The sequence below is a fragment of the Struthio camelus genome, chromosome 18, assembly GCF_040807025.1.
Source record: "Struthio camelus isolate bStrCam1 chromosome 18, bStrCam1.hap1, whole genome shotgun sequence".
Lineage (NCBI taxonomy): Eukaryota > Metazoa > Chordata > Aves > Struthioniformes > Struthionidae > Struthio > Struthio camelus.
The window spans coordinates 15,397,913-15,414,851 of NC_090959.1; the positions used below are offsets into that span (position 1 = coordinate 15,397,913).

General features: G+C 39.8%; 2 protein-coding genes across 4 annotated transcripts in view; both read left to right on the forward strand.

The window, feature by feature from the left end:
* ADRM1 (ADRM1 26S proteasome ubiquitin receptor) overlaps positions 1-16,939 on the forward strand; it is a 122,586-nt gene that overhangs the window by 22,246 nt on the left and 83,401 nt on the right. The window lies entirely within an intron of this gene.
* On the forward strand, positions 610-6,857 carry MTG2 (mitochondrial ribosome associated GTPase 2). 3 transcript variants are annotated; one of them, XM_068912555.1, is made up of 6 exons: positions 610-813; positions 2,445-2,592; positions 3,251-3,366; positions 4,007-4,225; positions 5,509-5,647; positions 6,048-6,857. In XM_068912555.1, the coding sequence occupies exons 1-6, from the start codon at positions 628-630 to the stop codon at positions 6,440-6,442; spliced, it is 1,203 nt and encodes a 400-aa protein (XP_068768656.1). In that variant the 5' UTR covers positions 610-627; the 3' UTR covers positions 6,443-6,857. The 3 variants fall into 3 exon arrangements, with proteins under 3 accessions (XP_068768656.1, XP_068768657.1, XP_068768658.1); XM_068912556.1 differs by having other exon boundaries at positions 625-813; positions 3,299-3,366; XM_068912557.1 differs by lacking the exon at positions 610-813 and adding an exon at positions 3,457-3,556 and having other exon boundaries at positions 2,460-2,592.

Sequence of the window (16,939 nt, forward strand, 5' to 3'; positions counted from 1 at the left end):
AACTTCACTGAGAGGGGCAGAGGCAGCGTTGATACCCCCAAATTATAAAACAAGCCCCATGGGTGTGGGCACCTGCATTACATGAAACGCTCCAGCCCATTCCTCCGGGGCACGGCGAGGGTCTGAAAGACCAAGGTGGGCAGAAGGACACCTTGCGCTCCCGAGAGGGGAAGGGATCCCAAAACCAGCAGGCCTGCCAGGCCTCTTGCTGCCTTGGCACACCGGTCAGCCTGGTGCGTGCAGTAACCTCCTGCCACGCACCACCTTAACCCCTACCGCAAGCAGTTCAGGCCCGGGCACCAGTGCAGCGGCCCCTTGCGTGTACCCACCCGCTGCCCGGCGTCGCTCAGGCTCGACGCCTTCCCCTCCGCCAGGCCCCGGCTGCGGTGCGGGCCTGGGAGGCAGCTGAGGCGTCGAGGGCAGGCAGCGGCGGCAGCGCTGTTTCCCGCGCTTTCCTAACGGCCGAGGGGCTGCGCATGCGCCCGGCGGGCAGCGGCAGCGGCAGCGGCGCGCGACCCGCGGCGACGGCCGTTGGGAGGCGGCCGTTAGCCGGGGCGGGGCGGGGCGGGGCTCCAACGGCCGGGCGTTGCGTCGCGTTACGGCGCAGGGGGGCGGGTTGCGAGCGCCATGCTGCCGTGGCGGCGGGCCCTGCTGGGCGGCCGGCGGCTGTGGAGACCCGCGGCCCCCCCCGCCGCCGCCGCCTCCCTGCCGCCCGTGGGGGGCTGGCAGCCGCCGCCCTTCTCCACAACCTGGGTGACGTGCTCGAAGAGCAGGCGGCTCAGGCAGAAGAGAGCCCTGTCAGAAAGGAAGCTGGTAGGTCCTGAGGGAAACCCACGGTGCCCGTTCACAGTAGCGGTGCCTTGCTGGGAGGTCACCTGGTGCCCCGTGTCCGAGGCGCGGTTATACGCTCGTTGCCTTTTCTGTTATAAAAGATACGCTTTTGATGTGGGAAAAAATATTTTCTGGATTTTTATTAACTTTCTGAATAGTGAGGAAAGAAGTTTCTCGTAAGGCGGTATCGGTGTTCAGAGTGGCTGCAGCGCTGGTAAGTGTTTCTTTAGCCAAGACTGTGGTAGCCGTAGTAACTCTTGGACTGACAGCATACATGCTTAGCGGAAACAAGTCTGATGTAGCTTTAAAATTAAAATATTGTTTTGCTTCTCACTTTTTTTTGGCTTCCATGGTTGCCAGGCTGACTACGTGTTATGTCTGAGAAAGTGCAGAGTCTTACAACTTGTTCACGTTGTTCTTTTTCAATTTAACGCTTTTAGGTGAATTATTATTTTCTCGTGCTTTAAACAGCAAATCATTCATTGATCAATAGTTACTGTCTTACCATATGGTGGTGCTAAATGTTTTTCCAAGAAGGGCTTTTTAAGAGTCATGGGTGATATGTAGCCTTAATTATTCAGGAATTATATTTCTTTTCAGCTGAATATCGTGATACATAATGTTTCTCACCTACACCTACTATTCAGGCTACGTTATTAAAAAAACATATTGTTCAATCTCATGATGAAGTCCCTTTGCAAGTTATGGAATTTGAATGCTTCTGCGTGCACACTCGCCCTTTCTCTTATTGTCCTGTCGTGTAAACAGTCTTGTCCACGTGTATGAACGTGCTTCTGTAATATTTCCCTTGGGGATTTCAAAGCACTTCCCAGGGCTGAGATCCAGGAATTTCTTTACGCTATATCATCTTTACCCCTGCGCAACTGATTATCATATATGAAGTATTCCTCTGCTTATTATCTTTGCAAATAATTTCTGTTCTTTATTTTTACTACTACTCTTAATTCTTTTAAGACTGAAGCATGCATTGATTTAATCATCTGGTATGCAAAGCATGGAGTTATTGTGAGGACTTTCCTCCCCACAAACACTCTGCCCTCTTTAGATTTCTGTTCACTCCCAAGAACTGTGTGCGTGTATGTATGTGTATATATTTAACTTTTTTTTTTCCTAAGCTGTTTGAAAAATAATTCATTTCAAGGGGTTTTTTGTTGTTTTCATGGGTGAGGACACAATTATGGCGTGATTTTGATTTGTGCTGTGGTAGCTCTCTCAAGCTACCTATCAGCGTTATATCACCGTATGGAAAAGATACTTTCCCTGTTATTAGCTCTATTACTGTGAATTTTGCACTTCTGGTATCTGAGCTGCTACTTTAGATTATAGCAGGCATATATTTTCAGTATTTTAAGGAATTCTTAAGAATAATTGAAAAATGAAATCTACTTTTCTTTAATGTTATACTTAATAAGCTTTATTTAGTTGATCAAAAGTCTGACTGCTGTCATTCAGAGATTTTTCCCTGTTAATTGGAACTCAACATGACTAAAAATAGCAGATCTGCATGTTACTAAGTTCTGCAGAACTATCAGCTTGTTGGAAGATGGCTGATAAATTGCACTGAACTGGTGCAAAATCCGTCTCTATTGCAGACGCACTATTTTGTGGATCATCGGAAAGTTCGTGTGATTGGAGGACAAGGAGGAGGAGGGGGTCATTCTTTTCATAGTGAACCTAGAAAACAATTCGGAGGTCCTGATGGTGGAAATGGGGGTGATGGGGGTCATGTCATTTTCAAAGGTAAGAACTCACTAAGTCTGTTTTGTTTCATACTGTCTCATCCTTTAAAAATCGCCGCCCACACCCTGCCAAAAAAAAAAAAACAAACTCACTCAACAACCCAGCATTTGAGTGTTGGGAGCTGGTAAATTAAAGTGTTAGAGATCTCAAATGTTTCTCTGTAAGCTGTCTTTACTTTAAAAGCTTTGTGATGAGCTGTGGTTACAGGGACAACGTAAATGACACTGTTAAACTTAGGAGAGTCACCTAGGAAGTATTTTGAGAGCCACGGTAATTCACAGACAGTTTAGCTGCTGGGGTCTGCCGTTGTTATGCTAAGGCTAAAACCCCATTACCTTTTACTCTTGGACTAGATAAATCTTCTTCTGCTACCACTTTGCTGCAAAATCTGCTAATCTGGCAAACGTTTTCCAGAGTGTTTTGTAACGGATATGTAGATTTTTGAACGACCACTTCATAAAAGGCATGGTTAATAAACATAAGCAGATAAACAAAGATGTGGAAACTTTATCATAAGTTACATTAATGTTAGTGTTCCTTGATATTTTATTGTTGAGGCAGTGAATAGGATATATATTTCTGTAAAGAGAAAAAACAGTCAATAGGTTGTTCCACTATGAAAATAATTTATTTAAAATATGTGTATTTTGCTTTACAGCTGACCAACAAATCAAATCACTTTCTTCAATCCTCCCCTTCTATCAAGGTTTTCATGGACAGAGAGGAGGAAGCAAAAACTGTTACGGAGCCAATGGTGCATATATGTATGTTAAAGTAAGTGAAAGTTGCTGGCGGTAAATGTTGCAGATTCCCAAGCTGGATGACCTAATTGTGAGAAAATCACTTGTGCATGCATTTTTACAGGGTCTTTTGTATGCCATCTCTGCTGGAACAGGGCTGGTTGGCACACACACAGAGATCAAGCTGCTTTAAACTTTTCGTAAAAGCCCCACCCCTTCGGAAGGTACATCTGGCCAAAGCAAATACGGTCCAGGTTTGGTTTTGCTTTTAGGGCTCGCTTGGCTAGTGTGATCAGAACTCAGAACTTACTAAATAAGAGTAGAATTTCTTCTTTCTTGTTTTCTCTCTGAAACATATCCTGTTTGGTGCATACCCATACCCATGTTTCTAAGCTCACAACGGTAGTTAGGCTTCTGTGGTTAAAAAGCCAGAAAGCAGGTTATGCTACTGTTAAAGATGTATTGAAGTGTAGGTGTCTGACAGCGCTGTTTGGATCTAGAACGGGAGCCTCATGAAGTACACTTCTCCTTTTGGATTCTTTCGGATCCTCACTTGAGAATAGAAAGGAATGATTTTCAATGAATCTGAAATCAGCTGGCAAAGGATCTGAGGAGGCAGTTCTGCTGCAGTCTTTGAACTTCAATGTATTGTTTGTACCTCTTTTTATTTTAAGGTCCCAGTAGGTACATTGGTTAAGGAGGATGGGACAATTGTGGCTGACCTTACTCGGCATGGTGAAGAGTATGTTGCAGCTTATGGGGGAGCTGGAGGAAAAGGTAATCGCTTTTTTCTTTCCAATGACAACCGAGCGCCAACATTATTTACTCCAGGAGAGCCAGGTCAGGAAAGAGTCCTCCACTTGGAACTCAAGACAACAGCTCATGCAGGATTGGTGAGTATTACTGTGGTTCTTCAACTTCTTTATCTTTGCAGGATGACGCTTGACTGATGGAAGAAATAACGTTTTATACATTTATACATTTTGCTACCCTTTTGGCTTGCTTGTTTAGAGATGCAACTCCATGTTTTCTTGCTGCTATTTGGTAAAAGGATGTCCAAAGTCATTTGCAGAGCTGTCATTCTTTTGCTACTTGATGTCATCCTACTTTTGCTAAAATGAACGGCAGCTATAGGAAACCAATGCACAAGATTCATCACTGATTAGTAGACTTGCTGATGATGTACAGCAGAGGTTGTCTGCAGGTGGACAGTACAGTCTGGAGAGTTTTTACTTCTAAACTAGTCGGCATTTGTTTGTTTTTTTTTTTTTAATCTTGATAAAGGTCAAGTCATTTCTATCTCATCCTTGTATTTCTTTTTTTTACAAATATTAAACGTTTGACTTTCCTAGTTCCGGGTTTTGCATCCTCTAAAATGAAGTCAGTTTAGTTCTTAATCTGGTTTCATTTTTAAATATGGAAATATTTTGACCCCAGCTGTTACAACTATGCAGTGCTGTGAAGTGTTCTTGCCGTAGTGCATCAACTGTACAATAACTGTTTGGTGCAGGAGAACTTTGCAGATTTCTTTAGAGACTAAGAAATGAGCTAGCATCAGTGGATCAGTACGCTTAATTCTATGTCAAGATGGACATTCTGGTCCAGTTCTTACATTTTTGACAATTTGGAAATTTGAGTTGATTCAGAGCTCTGTACTCTGACAAGAATTTGGAGTGTCTGATACCAGCAGACAGGAAAATTTAATCTACTCTCGTCTAGGTATTATTGATCCTCTCTATCTGTCAGACATCAGCCACAGGTTATCCTAGAGTAACTTACTTTCTAGGATTGATTTGTTTAAATTCTCGTCGTCTTCCCCAAGTTTCATAGTTTTGATGCAGAAGAATTTAACTGAGAGTGCTGTAAAATCCCAAATCTGCAGGTGTTCTGGTTAGGTATAGGCCAAATAACGTTACTGAATCAGTGAAGGACAAAGGTAATTCTGGATTCTTTGGGAAAATAATAAATCACCTGTAATTTAGTAAAGAGAAATAAAATGTGAAGTCTGGAGCAAGACATCATGGTGTCATTTCAGAGTAAAAGATCTTATGGTATACCATTTCGACTCTGACCGAAATAAGCACTTAGGTGTTACACACAAAAAAGTTAAAGTGACACTACTGTTTTTATTGGCATTGATCTGGAACTGTGACTTTAGTAAATGTTTGTATTCTAGGTGGGTTTTCCTAATACCGGGAAATCATCACTTTTGAGAGCAATCTCCAATGCAAAGCCAGCAGTGGCTGCCTACCCATTCACGACCCTAAATCCCCATGTTGGCATTGTTCACTATCAAGACTATGAGCAAGTAGCAGGTAAGAATTACAGTATTTTGTTTACACCTTAATAGCAGCTTATGCCATTTGGCTAATTCTTTGAAACCCTGCGGAGATAAAAAATCAAGCAGATCTGTAGATTTCTTGGTAGTTCTAAAGAATTTCAAACTTCATGTAGCAAAGCAGTATTTAAAATGCATTTCACATTCACTTGTACGTGCCCTTAATAGTGAACTAGCAATCTATATTCTGCCTCCATTGAAATAATCTAAATTTGGGGGTTATAAAGGATACATAACTTAGTATCTTATGTCTAGTGTACTTTATTAGTATACTGATGCATTGAGATGTAATTCTAAAAGTACTTGTACAGGACAGCAGAAGATTTTTTTTTTTCGTTAAATGTGTTGGAATCACTTTAAAATTTCTCTCACTGTAGTTGCTGATATTCCTGGCCTAATAAGAGGTGCTCATCAAAACAGGGGCCTCGGGATGGCCTTCCTACGGCATATTGAACGCTGCCGTTTTCTCTTATATGTGGTGGATCTCTCTGTGTCTCAGCCGTGGATTCAGCTACAAGACTTAAAACACGAACTGGAACAATATAAAAAAGGATTGTCCAAGAGGCCTTGTGTTGTTATTGGCAATAAGATTGACCTTGCTCAGTCCAGGATTAATTTGCCACTCCTTAAAGAACAAATAGATGACCGGGTCATTGCATTGTCTGCACTGACGGGAAGCAACCTAGAGGAATTGTTGTTTCATTTGAGAGAACTGTATGACAGTTATGTGAAGACAGAACAATCACGAGGGCAAAGCTCAGTCGAGTGGTAGGAGCCAGAACTACTATAAACCATACTGGAGGGAAAAAACCCCATAATTTAATGGATTAAAGGACTTTTTTTTTTTTTTTTTTTTTTTGTAAGTGCGTGAGGCACACCATCAGGATTTGCTCCGGACTGCTGTGTCGGAAAGCTGTTTTGTTTTGTCTCCTGTTGTTGCAAAAAGCCTGAGAGACTTCAAAATATGAAAGTTGTAATCATGATGGATATTGAATTGGAAACTGGCAACCTGGATCCTCTGTGGCATTAGACAGTTACCTGTGGAATGAATAGAATGGTATTTGGTGGAACTGAATGAAATTCAGGATCTGCAGGCGATGTTGGCTTGCTTTTCTGAATTGGAAAGAAGTGACTTCTCAATTTTCATTAATCAAAAATTCTAAAATAAAATAAGCTGATCTTGTGTTTATCTGTCTTTATTCCATAACCAGTTTTAGTCATTTCTTATAAATGTCTGTCTTCTATTTTTTTTCCTCAGAGGGGAGACAACTGCTCTGTGCCCTTAGGGAGGAGTGTGAAACAGCTGTAATTAATGATTGAAATTATTTCCTTGTTAGTATAAATAATTAACTGTCTTTAAATGCTGGTAGTAGCTCAGTAACTGTATAAACTAGTTAGGGAACAGTCATTTGAGACACAATTTTGAGTTCTCCAGTGTCCTTGAAAACTCAAGCAACTCAAGTTTTGAGAAACCCTGGGCTTAGATATTCCAACTAAAAGTAAAATACAGTTTTCCGCCAAACTTTTTTTCTGTCTCGTTTTGTGGACAGTGTTCTTAAATTTCGTTTTCTAGCGATTCAGAAATCTTCGTTTACAACAGTGGGTTTTTGCCCCCTCTCTCATGCTGGAAGAAGAGCTGTTTCTGTATACTCTGAATATAGTCTGTGTAAAAGATGATTATCTTGATAGTGAAAAGTTGGAAGCTATCAAAAAATATTTAATAAACCTTGAGCAGAGAAGCAGTTGCTAAGGTGCCTGTTCATATGGACATAGAGGATATGAAGGCATCTTTCTCTCTAAAGTAATTCCACCCAACATCTGCACTTTGCACTGTTATCTGGAAGATAAACATTGCAAAAAAGAGTTATCGACTTTTTTAGAAAGGACCTTAACAAACTTCTGGAATATTGACACACAGCTACTCAAGTGATCAGGAGAAACAATTATTTTTGAGCCTTTTACTTACACTTCCTCATTTTTAAATCATGTTAATTTTGCCTTCCAAATCATCAGGCTGGAGACAGGGATCTGGCACACATTTGTCACATCAGTGAAGTACAAAGTAAACCTGTTAGCACCATTGTAACAATAGAAGATGCTATGTTTGCCACCTGTACTTTTGTTTTTCAGGAAATACAATAGTTAAGTTTAAGGAAGACAGCTAGAAAAGGTTTGTTTGAGACATTATAAAACATGCAGCTATAACTTGTCTTTGTTAAACTTTGTTAGCTTACAAATAAGAATTTATTTATGTTTAAACTAAAATTTGTTATTTCTTTTCCCCCGTCAGCAGTAGAATTACTCAGTGGATTAAATAAAAAAAAATAGGCTAACGCCCTTCCGAAAACCAGCTGCGGTTTTCCTCTACCTTCTTCATTATATTACAGAGAAGGTGATCGTTCTCTCTTCCGCTATCACTTCACACATTTTGTTCGATTTCATCATTTCAAATATTCTGTGAAACCCTGCTGAACCCTTTTTAAACCTTTTTATCATTAAAAGTCTGGCTTTCTTAGCTCCTATGAACTGCTTGCTTTTTTCCCCTGCCACCTTTAACTTGAAAGGTGCATTTTAATTGTTTAATTTCTAAATTAAAACTCGGCTCTCATCCTCCTGCTGCATCAGTATTAGGATCAGATCTGTAATTAGGAATTAGGTTACTAACTTCTGTCTGTATCAAAAAACAAAAAATCACAAAAAATATCTGCCCCTTCTTAAGAGTAGCTGGTCTTCCTTTTGAAAAAGCACAAGGGTAACTCAAACGACTGAATTATTAAATAAAAAACGGGCAAAACAGGCAATTACCTCTCTTAGGTACATGCTCTGAGTATGGATATGGAAAGCCATCTGTGTATAATAAGCAATAATATTGTCATGCTTTCACTTTTTACATTTATGTCAAAAGTATCAAATCCCAAAGTGATTCTCGTGTTTTGTTTCATACTTGTTTCATCCCAAATTGAATTTGGTAGAGGTTAATATTCAGTTTAGACCTTCAGATTGGTTTTATGCAGCGTTTTTGGGCTTCACTCTTTTTTCCCTTCTAGTACTGTATGTTTTCCATCTACATAGAAAACCAGGAAAAGATTGCCTGAACGCAAAAGCTGCCACAGCTACTTTGTAGAATGTTTGGTACTTACAACTCCTTGGCTCTTAGTGACTATATTGTGGTATTTGGCGGTCTTTTAGAATGACGGAGACCTCTTTTGAAAGCCTGTGTACTCATACGAGCTTTCATACCTACTTTTTAGTGCTCATATAAGCTCAGTTCTTAAAGTGGGGAGTATTTTGTGTACCGATGTGCAAACAGTGCAGCAGGCTGCTAGACAGGTCAACAACATGTCCTCTTGGTCATATAATTGGTTTCTTTGTGCTTAAGGTTTCAACCCTGTGACAGTACCAAGTTCTTAAGGGTGTGCTTATAGGGTTCAAAGAGGCTTTATAGGAACATGTTTCCCTTCATTTGTTGCTGAGAAGTGCCGAACAGCTCCTGCTTTAATACTGGAAGAACTGGCTGCGGGAGCTTGAGCTTACTGTAGTCCATACAGCTCTATACCAAATGAAGTAGCATCGTGTTAGAGGTCCCTCAGCTAATGCCAAACAAGAGGTGTGCCTGTGTGGCTGCTCAGCACAATACAGAGTTAGTAGTCTGGGTCACATTTCTGTGCCTTGTACCATGGCACTCCTTCAGTATTAGTGAGATATGCACGCTCCGTTCTGTTGCAAGGTGTAGAACTGAGCAATAACCTCTGATTCTGCTGAAAATAAGGATTCATGAAGGCAACTGTTTTTTCTTCTCTGTTCCTGCATGTGAATCTAAAAGCTTAAACAGGATAGTGATGAATTGTTTCACACAAGAATGACATGCTCTAGGATCTCTTTCCACTGGTTGGCTCATTGGTTTGGGTTTTTTGGTGACTTCCTTTCCTCTGAATGACTTTACTTAACTAGTTGCTACTTTCCTCTGCTGAAACCAAAGCTTTGGTGTTCTATCCTTGCTTTTCAAGTTAACAAGAAGAAAGAGAGGGGAGACTTTATTGTTCGTTCTGACAAAAAACCTTATTTTAATGTGAATGGAAGTCCCGTCTATTTTATATTTCCTAGAAAAGCTTGAGCCATAATTTACTTTAGCACTTTGCAGTTCTAGTACTCCTCATCTTTTTAATACATTTTGTAGTAAATGACTATAAGAGTATTTTAGTGGTAATTGTATTTTTTTATATTTATTTAGAATCCTCTCTCCCTTTGCAGGCTCATGGAAAGTGCTTTCTGTTCAATTGATGCCACCTACAAATGAAACCATATTTTACTTTTTAAGCATGGATATTGAGGACTCATTCCAGTGCACTGAGTAAGACACATTAAAGCAGTGTGCTTAAGCAAGGCATATTTTGCAATTTGCTTTACTTATCACTGTTTTGTTAAGCACTTTTTCATATTATATAATACTTTTTAAGCTGACTTGGAACGTGTTTGCAGTGAGTTCAGCTGACTGCAATAAAAATGGGACTCGCACTGAACTCGTGCTCAGCAGTTCTGCTCTGCTCCAGCATCGTGCTGTGAGAGCAAGGCTTGCCTCCGCCCCTCTTCCAGAACTGGGGAGACCATGCAGATAGCACTGCTCAGCGTCTCAGCAAGGGGTAGGAGATGCAGGTCACAACACCAGATACTGTGTAATATCAGCCTGTGATCATTCTGATAATAGGATATAGATATTATTCTGGTAATAGTATACCTGGAGTTGTATACCGAAGTTGTATGCAGTATACTGTGATCTGTCACCAGTTGCTAGAACGCAGAACTGCGTGTGCTACTTAAAAAAAAAAAAAAAAAGTTGGCCCACTAAGAATGGTTATTTTAAAGAGACTATGACAAGTTAATCATACTGCTGTTTTGAACTATCATTGAAGTCCCTCCAGCAGATCCTGCTAACCTCTATAATCATCTTAAGTTTTTTTAAGAGACTTATTTTCTTGGATCTCCTCCTAGGAATGAACGTGGCAACATCATGAGGTGAGGTCATTTCCACTTGTTCTTCAGACTGTTAAAAATGAATGGAAAGGGAGATAACAGCTGAAAATCAGAAGTGATAGCTACTGTCTTCCTAGGTCACTGGCTAAGCAGAAGAGGACAGTGACAGCGGTCAGTGTTTTGGTGAGCTTACCAGTGAGACTTTTCAGTGCTGTCTGTTGTGTTAGCCTGTGTGATACAGCATACGTTTCTGCTGTTGTGGAAAACTACTGTCGTTTTTCCTCTATATAAAGTGAGCATTCAGCAAAATCCAGCAGCATGTACAACCAACAGAGTCTTCAAGCTCCTAACAGAAATGCCAAAACTAAAGCTGGGGGCTGGTACAACCAAAACGCAGTGCTCTCCCGAAGAAAAGGTTTGTTTCCTGTTTATGCTGAAGCTTCATGCCTTGTAGTGAAATCACTCGTGTAACAGTACAGAGGAGGCTGCTGTGTTTTTAAGGTTCTCAGCTCATAATGTGCTTCAGAAGTGCAGATATGCTGATTTCATTGGGACTACTTATGTGCTTAACTTTACCGAATTAGACATTTCTTAATCCAGGAAGTAGCCGCTTGGACATCTCCATGTCTAAATCTCTTATTGTAAGTTAAATAATATCTACGTTTTACTTACCTTCTTGTTTTAACTCACTATGCTATGGGCCTGATCCAGCATCTCTGGAAGCACAAATGTGCCAATGTGTGGAAAACCAGGCATATATGGAATCTGATTATAATTCTTTAGAGATGATATAGCCTACTATAGCTGCCACAGCAAAAGATGACTATGGCTGCAGCTCAGTGTTTGGCTTCCAGTGGTTCCCAAGTTAATGGGTAATATGTTGCCCGCAGAGGCCCTCTGCTGCCGATTTTTGGACATGGGGGGGAAAAAAAAAGGTTGCAGGTAATGCCAGTGAAAGTAACAGTGCATCATGTTTATTTGGTTTGTTACTTTGTAACGTTGCTTCTGGGGAAACAAAGGTTGAGCATCACTGCTCTGTATCTTAGTGAAAATGGAGAAACTTTTTAAACCTAACAGGAAAATCAAAGATGAAATCCAGGTCTGATCCATTTCTTGCTGTTTTCTTCCTCCCTGGCTGATGCTGATAATATTGGGCTTGGTCTTAACGGCCGAAGCTAAGGGATATCCAGCTGTCGTCAGCTATTTTATGCTTTAATAATCTGTTACTTAAGATGTATCATGCTGACCTACATGATTAAGCATACTTCAGCATGTAGATATCGGTGTTTTATTTCGGCAAGTGGAGAATATGTACTGTTAATCCTTTGTAAATCACTTTGGAAATGATAGTTCCTGGAAGTATAGTTATTGGAAGTTAGTAGAAGTATCGTTATTGGCGGAGTGACCCACAAATGTACTAAATGCTTTACATGTGATTAGGCTGTAAACTTTTTAGAATGCTGCTAAGCATTCCTTGCGTGGTAGTGACCAGGACTAGTGAGTAATTCCATACTTGTCACTACTGTAAAGGGTATCAAAGAATGATAAAATATAGTGTGGCACCAGAAGCATTCCAGGAATGAAGTGAGGAGAAAGAAGGGCAGAAATCAGTGACATAAGCAAATGGAATTGCTAGTGATCACAGACACCTTGTTCATGATTTTTTTTGGTGCGGTTTAATTCTGTAGGGTATCAAGATGTTCCGTGTTACTTCTATATCAGACTCTCTCTTGTCTTGTTTTGCCATGTTCTTGGACAGCAAGAGCCAGTGGGCCAGAGCAGCAGGGTCTAGTGGTAGACCGTGATGAAAAAAAAAAATCCTCAGCTGTGGTCCATCAGCCCACCCTCCTGCATCACAGTTGTTTGGGGAGGAACAGCCCAGGAAGTCTCTGAAGCTTCATGGGATACTAATGGGAGTAGGAGATTAAAAATTCCCATGATTTCCTGGGCTATTCCAATCCTGCACTCCTCCTCCCCTTCTGGAAGAAACAAAAGCTGTTGCTTCTTCCAAGTTCATCCTCACTGGCTTGTCACAGCTTGGCTCCTTTCCTCAGACCTCTTCTGATCCTCAAGGAGGAGCAGCAGCAGTGGCTTCTGGGGCTGTGCCTGAATTACCTATGTGTTTGTGGAGGGTCATAGTCACTTGTGCATGAGGGAAGTCTAACCCAGTTTCTGAATACAGTGTGAAGTGTGTCATTGCTTACCTCAAGGGAAGTCCAGAAAGAAGCATTTTCAGGTTCTTCCATATCCCCAGCCGAACAGCTTTGTGCAGAACAGACCAGTTCTCACTAACAGAGGAAGGAAATAGTTTTGAAAGCAGTTTTATTCTAAAAAATAAAAACTATATTTTGCCCATGGCTATGAATCAAGAGGTGCTAGCCCTGATAGAAGAGGACTTTGTATCATATCTGCACAAATTACTGAATACAAAACAACAACCTAACTTGGATGTATTGTCTTCCACAGGATCTTGCTAACTGGGCTTATTGGCACACTGACATCTGTAATGTCAGGTTAATGCGGGATCAGAGGTTAGTTGTGTTGCAGGTGTGTGGCTTAATGAGTTATTAATTGGATGGCAGGTGGAACGTAAATAGGGAGCACAACACAAAGGCTGCTGGAATGCTAATGTGTTATTTGAACAGTTAGCTCTGCAATACAGATTAAAAGACAATAAATATGTACTTTGGCTTAATCTTTCCAAGAACATCTTCATGTGGGTTTTTTTTATTTTTTGGGGTTTTTTTTAACTAGCTGCAAGATTACCTTTGTACTGGGAGCTCTTATTTTGGGGGAGACTGTACCCTGGGATCTGGAGATTTTTGTGTTGCATAAAAGTTATGAGAGGAGAGGCTTTTTGAGAGAGATAGTGTCTTTATTGGACCAGCTGTACAGTGTGTATGTGTAGGGTGAATGGTTTAGCTGTCAGCTCAGCATTTCTTCAATAGGTCTACAACCTGATCGCTACCTCAAAAGCCATGTTTTGATTTTGAAACTATGAGGACTTTGTCTACTTCCATTAATAATGGAATTCATTACCATTGCAAAAATGGCTTTGATATAAGTTAAAACCTCATCCCTGTATTGCTACTGCCTGGCCTTTTAAAGAACAGCTTTGTTTTCTTCTGTGTGTCTTCTATACTGCAGTTCCTAATGCTATTCCCCATTAACAAGTTTCCTCATCTTGTTAAATAGGGATTAATCGTGCCTGCACTACAGAGGTCTGGAAAGACTGAATTTATTAATATTTGGATGGCAGGTTATATATGTGTGCCAATAATGATAAGGGGTGACTGGGCAACTATCTTGATAATAGAACAAAGCTACCTTCAGGCTACACTCTCGATTTTTCTCTGTGCAGTTCTGAGACTTACTATGTGGTATGTGCCCATTTTACTGAGACATAAAACATAGCCGGCAGGACAAAGGCAGAGAGATTTGTATCAAGCTTGTTTTAATATTGAGATTGTACTTGTCCTTCATTTTCCCACTGAGAGTAATTTTTCATCTCCTGTTTCCTGACTGAAATAGAATTGTCCAAGGATGCTTTAACAGTGTCTGATTCTCTTATCCATGAGTTTTTTTCCTTCGTCCTTGTTTATATGATGAAATACCGCTTTGACTCTCTGAAGCGTGCATTTCTTAGGCTCTCTTCTTAGCTTTTTACTGTAATGTTATGTCACAAAGATAAAATATACGTGTATTATATATGTATTTCCCTAGAGTGAAGACAAAAGACTAGCTATGCTACTAAACCATGTAATTATGGTTTAATAAGTTAGTCCTGTCTGCGTGCTTAACTTCAGTAAGAGGTAGTGGGTATGACTGGTTAATTTGTTACAATCCATTTTATTCTGGTAACATTCCATTAATTTTAGTTGGAAACACTCTGGCATACTGCAATAGTGACCCAGGCCCAGGTTGGTTCTGTTTTTTATTTTATTTTATTTCTTTTTTCCTGAATGTAGCATTGCAGTATGCTCAAATATTGTTACTTTATGTCGTGGTGATTGGATAAAATAAGACATAACAAATGAAAAGCCTTGTGCTTGTTCATATATGTTTTATACAGACTAAATTACCTTTTGAAATGCATGCTTTAGAAATGGACTTAGAGCCAGACGTATTAACACTGATTGAAAAGTAGATCTGAAAACTAACTGTAGAACAAATGCCTCTTTTGTTATTCAAATCTTCAGTTGGGTGCCTCTTTAACTTTGTAACTGGAGAAATACACGGTCGATAAAGGTATAGGTAAGAGTATTTTAGAAATAAAAAATATCTTAGGTTTTGAATTGGTTCTTTTAGCACTTGGAAAGGCTTGGTCATAATTTTGAAGATTTTTCATTCCGATCATGACATTTGGTGCTTAATTACCATTGAGACTGGAACATCACTGTTTTCCAAAGGCACATGAATCCCCATCCAATATATCCTTTGTATACTTACTAATCAGCTGTTGATAAAAGTTAGCCATTCGCCGACTAAATCTAGATGAATTGATCTTCCATTAAATGTGGAAAATGCTTATGAAGAAAAATATTTGCATGAGGCAATGTAATTGCTAAAACGCTGGTTGTCGAGAAGACATCTGTGATATTGCAGATGAAGTATCCATATTTTGATTATCTTATTCATGAAATCATACTGTTTTGTGGCTATTCATTTCCTGTTGTTTTCCTCTGTCACAAATCGGGAAGATGAGTTTGGCCAGCTAGTTTGCTTTGTCCAGACAGTATCCACGTTTATCACGTTTGAAAAATAATTTGGTAAAAGGTCACTGTATTAAATTAACATTTTTACTGGGTTATTTTTAGAAAATATTCATGTTCTTCATTTACCCACCCCCACACCAGACATGTAATGGAAGTTGAAAACATTAGTTCAAATAAACAATCACGGGGACAGTGAGCTCAGTCTAGAAAAACAAAAACCAGTAACATTTAGCAACTTCCCTGCTAGAAGTTGTGATTCTGAAGCTTGCCTATCTATGTGATGCGTTAAGTCCTGTATTAGCTTTGTTTTCTGAAGGTCCTGGTGGCCCCTGTAACTGTAGATGCAACGCATGTATTTTTGTAAGCTAACTCACCTCTGTTTCTATATCAACAGAAAATGTCCAGCTTTATTAACTAATTTATTACCATCAGGAAAATGGCTTTGAGGGATGAAAATTTCATTTGTGTTTTGCCTCATATCCCATTTTTTTACAAAACCCTATCTTTTGGGAGTGATTTATTAGCTTTCTTTTCCTAGTGGAAACTATATCACAGAGAAGCTGACATCCAAATCTAACCAGGTAGTGAAAAGCCTGTGTCCCGCTGAATTTTAGGGGTTTGGAATATAAATGGCTGCGTGTATTTTGACCCCAGCGACTTGCTCAGTCATGTAGGAAGCTTTGGCAAGGCAGAGGACGTGGGGCTTGGAAAAACAAAGTATAGCACTAGTCCTGTAATACTTTTTTTTTTTTCTAGATGGCTTGTACAAGCATAATTTATAGCCATACACGTCATATTTACATTTGTAGCTTCAGTGTACTTCACCTTGATGTGTGTACAGCAGGACAAAAATACACAACTCTCTGAAGAAATGCCCAGTTCTGCATGCTGCGTGACATCTGTGTTCCCCACATTGGTGATACTCTTGTAAGTTCTTATACTTTTCCAGTATCCATTTTGCTTTTTTCATGATATTACAGTCCCTTTTAGCATTTAGGGTAGTAGCATTATCAGGGCTGGGGGGGTGGGAGAGGGGGGAAGAAATTCAGGATTGTTTTCCCCCAATAAAGAAAACTTGATTTGTATGTTGATAGCAAAAATTGCCATGTGACCGTGTACAGTTTATTAACTGGTGCTGCTAATTCAGGTAGTTTGTCACTAATTCATTAAAGGTTCTAAAGATAGAGGGATTTTTAATAATTGTTAAATGTATTCAAGTGGCTTACAAAATTGATCAACACAGAACATTTCCAGAACTGTATATTCAGCCAAAATGAGCTTAGTGCAACATAAGTTAATTTCATAATTTATCTAGTCTGGAACACAACCAATAATATTATTTGACTAATCAGTACACAGTATGAAATCTGCTTTTAGTGACTATTCAAGCTAAAAAGTAGCTTTATCCTCAAATTCATGCTAGTAAAGCCTGAGAGCTTATATATTAACAGAGAAAATAATTAGGGCCACAAACATAATGGAATAAAGAAGGAACTTGTTCAAACTTTCTCAGAAAATTTTATACTTGCTCTTGTCTGTGATAGATAATACATCCATTTTTCTAACACTTTTTTGTAGGTCCT

Bases quoted from the DNA above. Each gene is read 5' to 3' on its own strand.
- MTG2 (XM_068912555.1), top strand. From the start codon at position 628: ATGCTGCCGTGGCGGCGGGCCCTGCTGGGCGGCCGGCGGCTGTGGAGA. The intron at 4,226-5,508 runs GTGAGTATTACT...TTTGTATTCTAG, and splicing joins CAACAGCTCATGCAGGATTG to GTGGGTTTTCCTAATACCGG. The intron at 5,648-6,047 runs GTAAGAATTACA...CTCTCACTGTAG, and splicing joins AGACTATGAGCAAGTAGCAG to TTGCTGATATTCCTGGCCTA.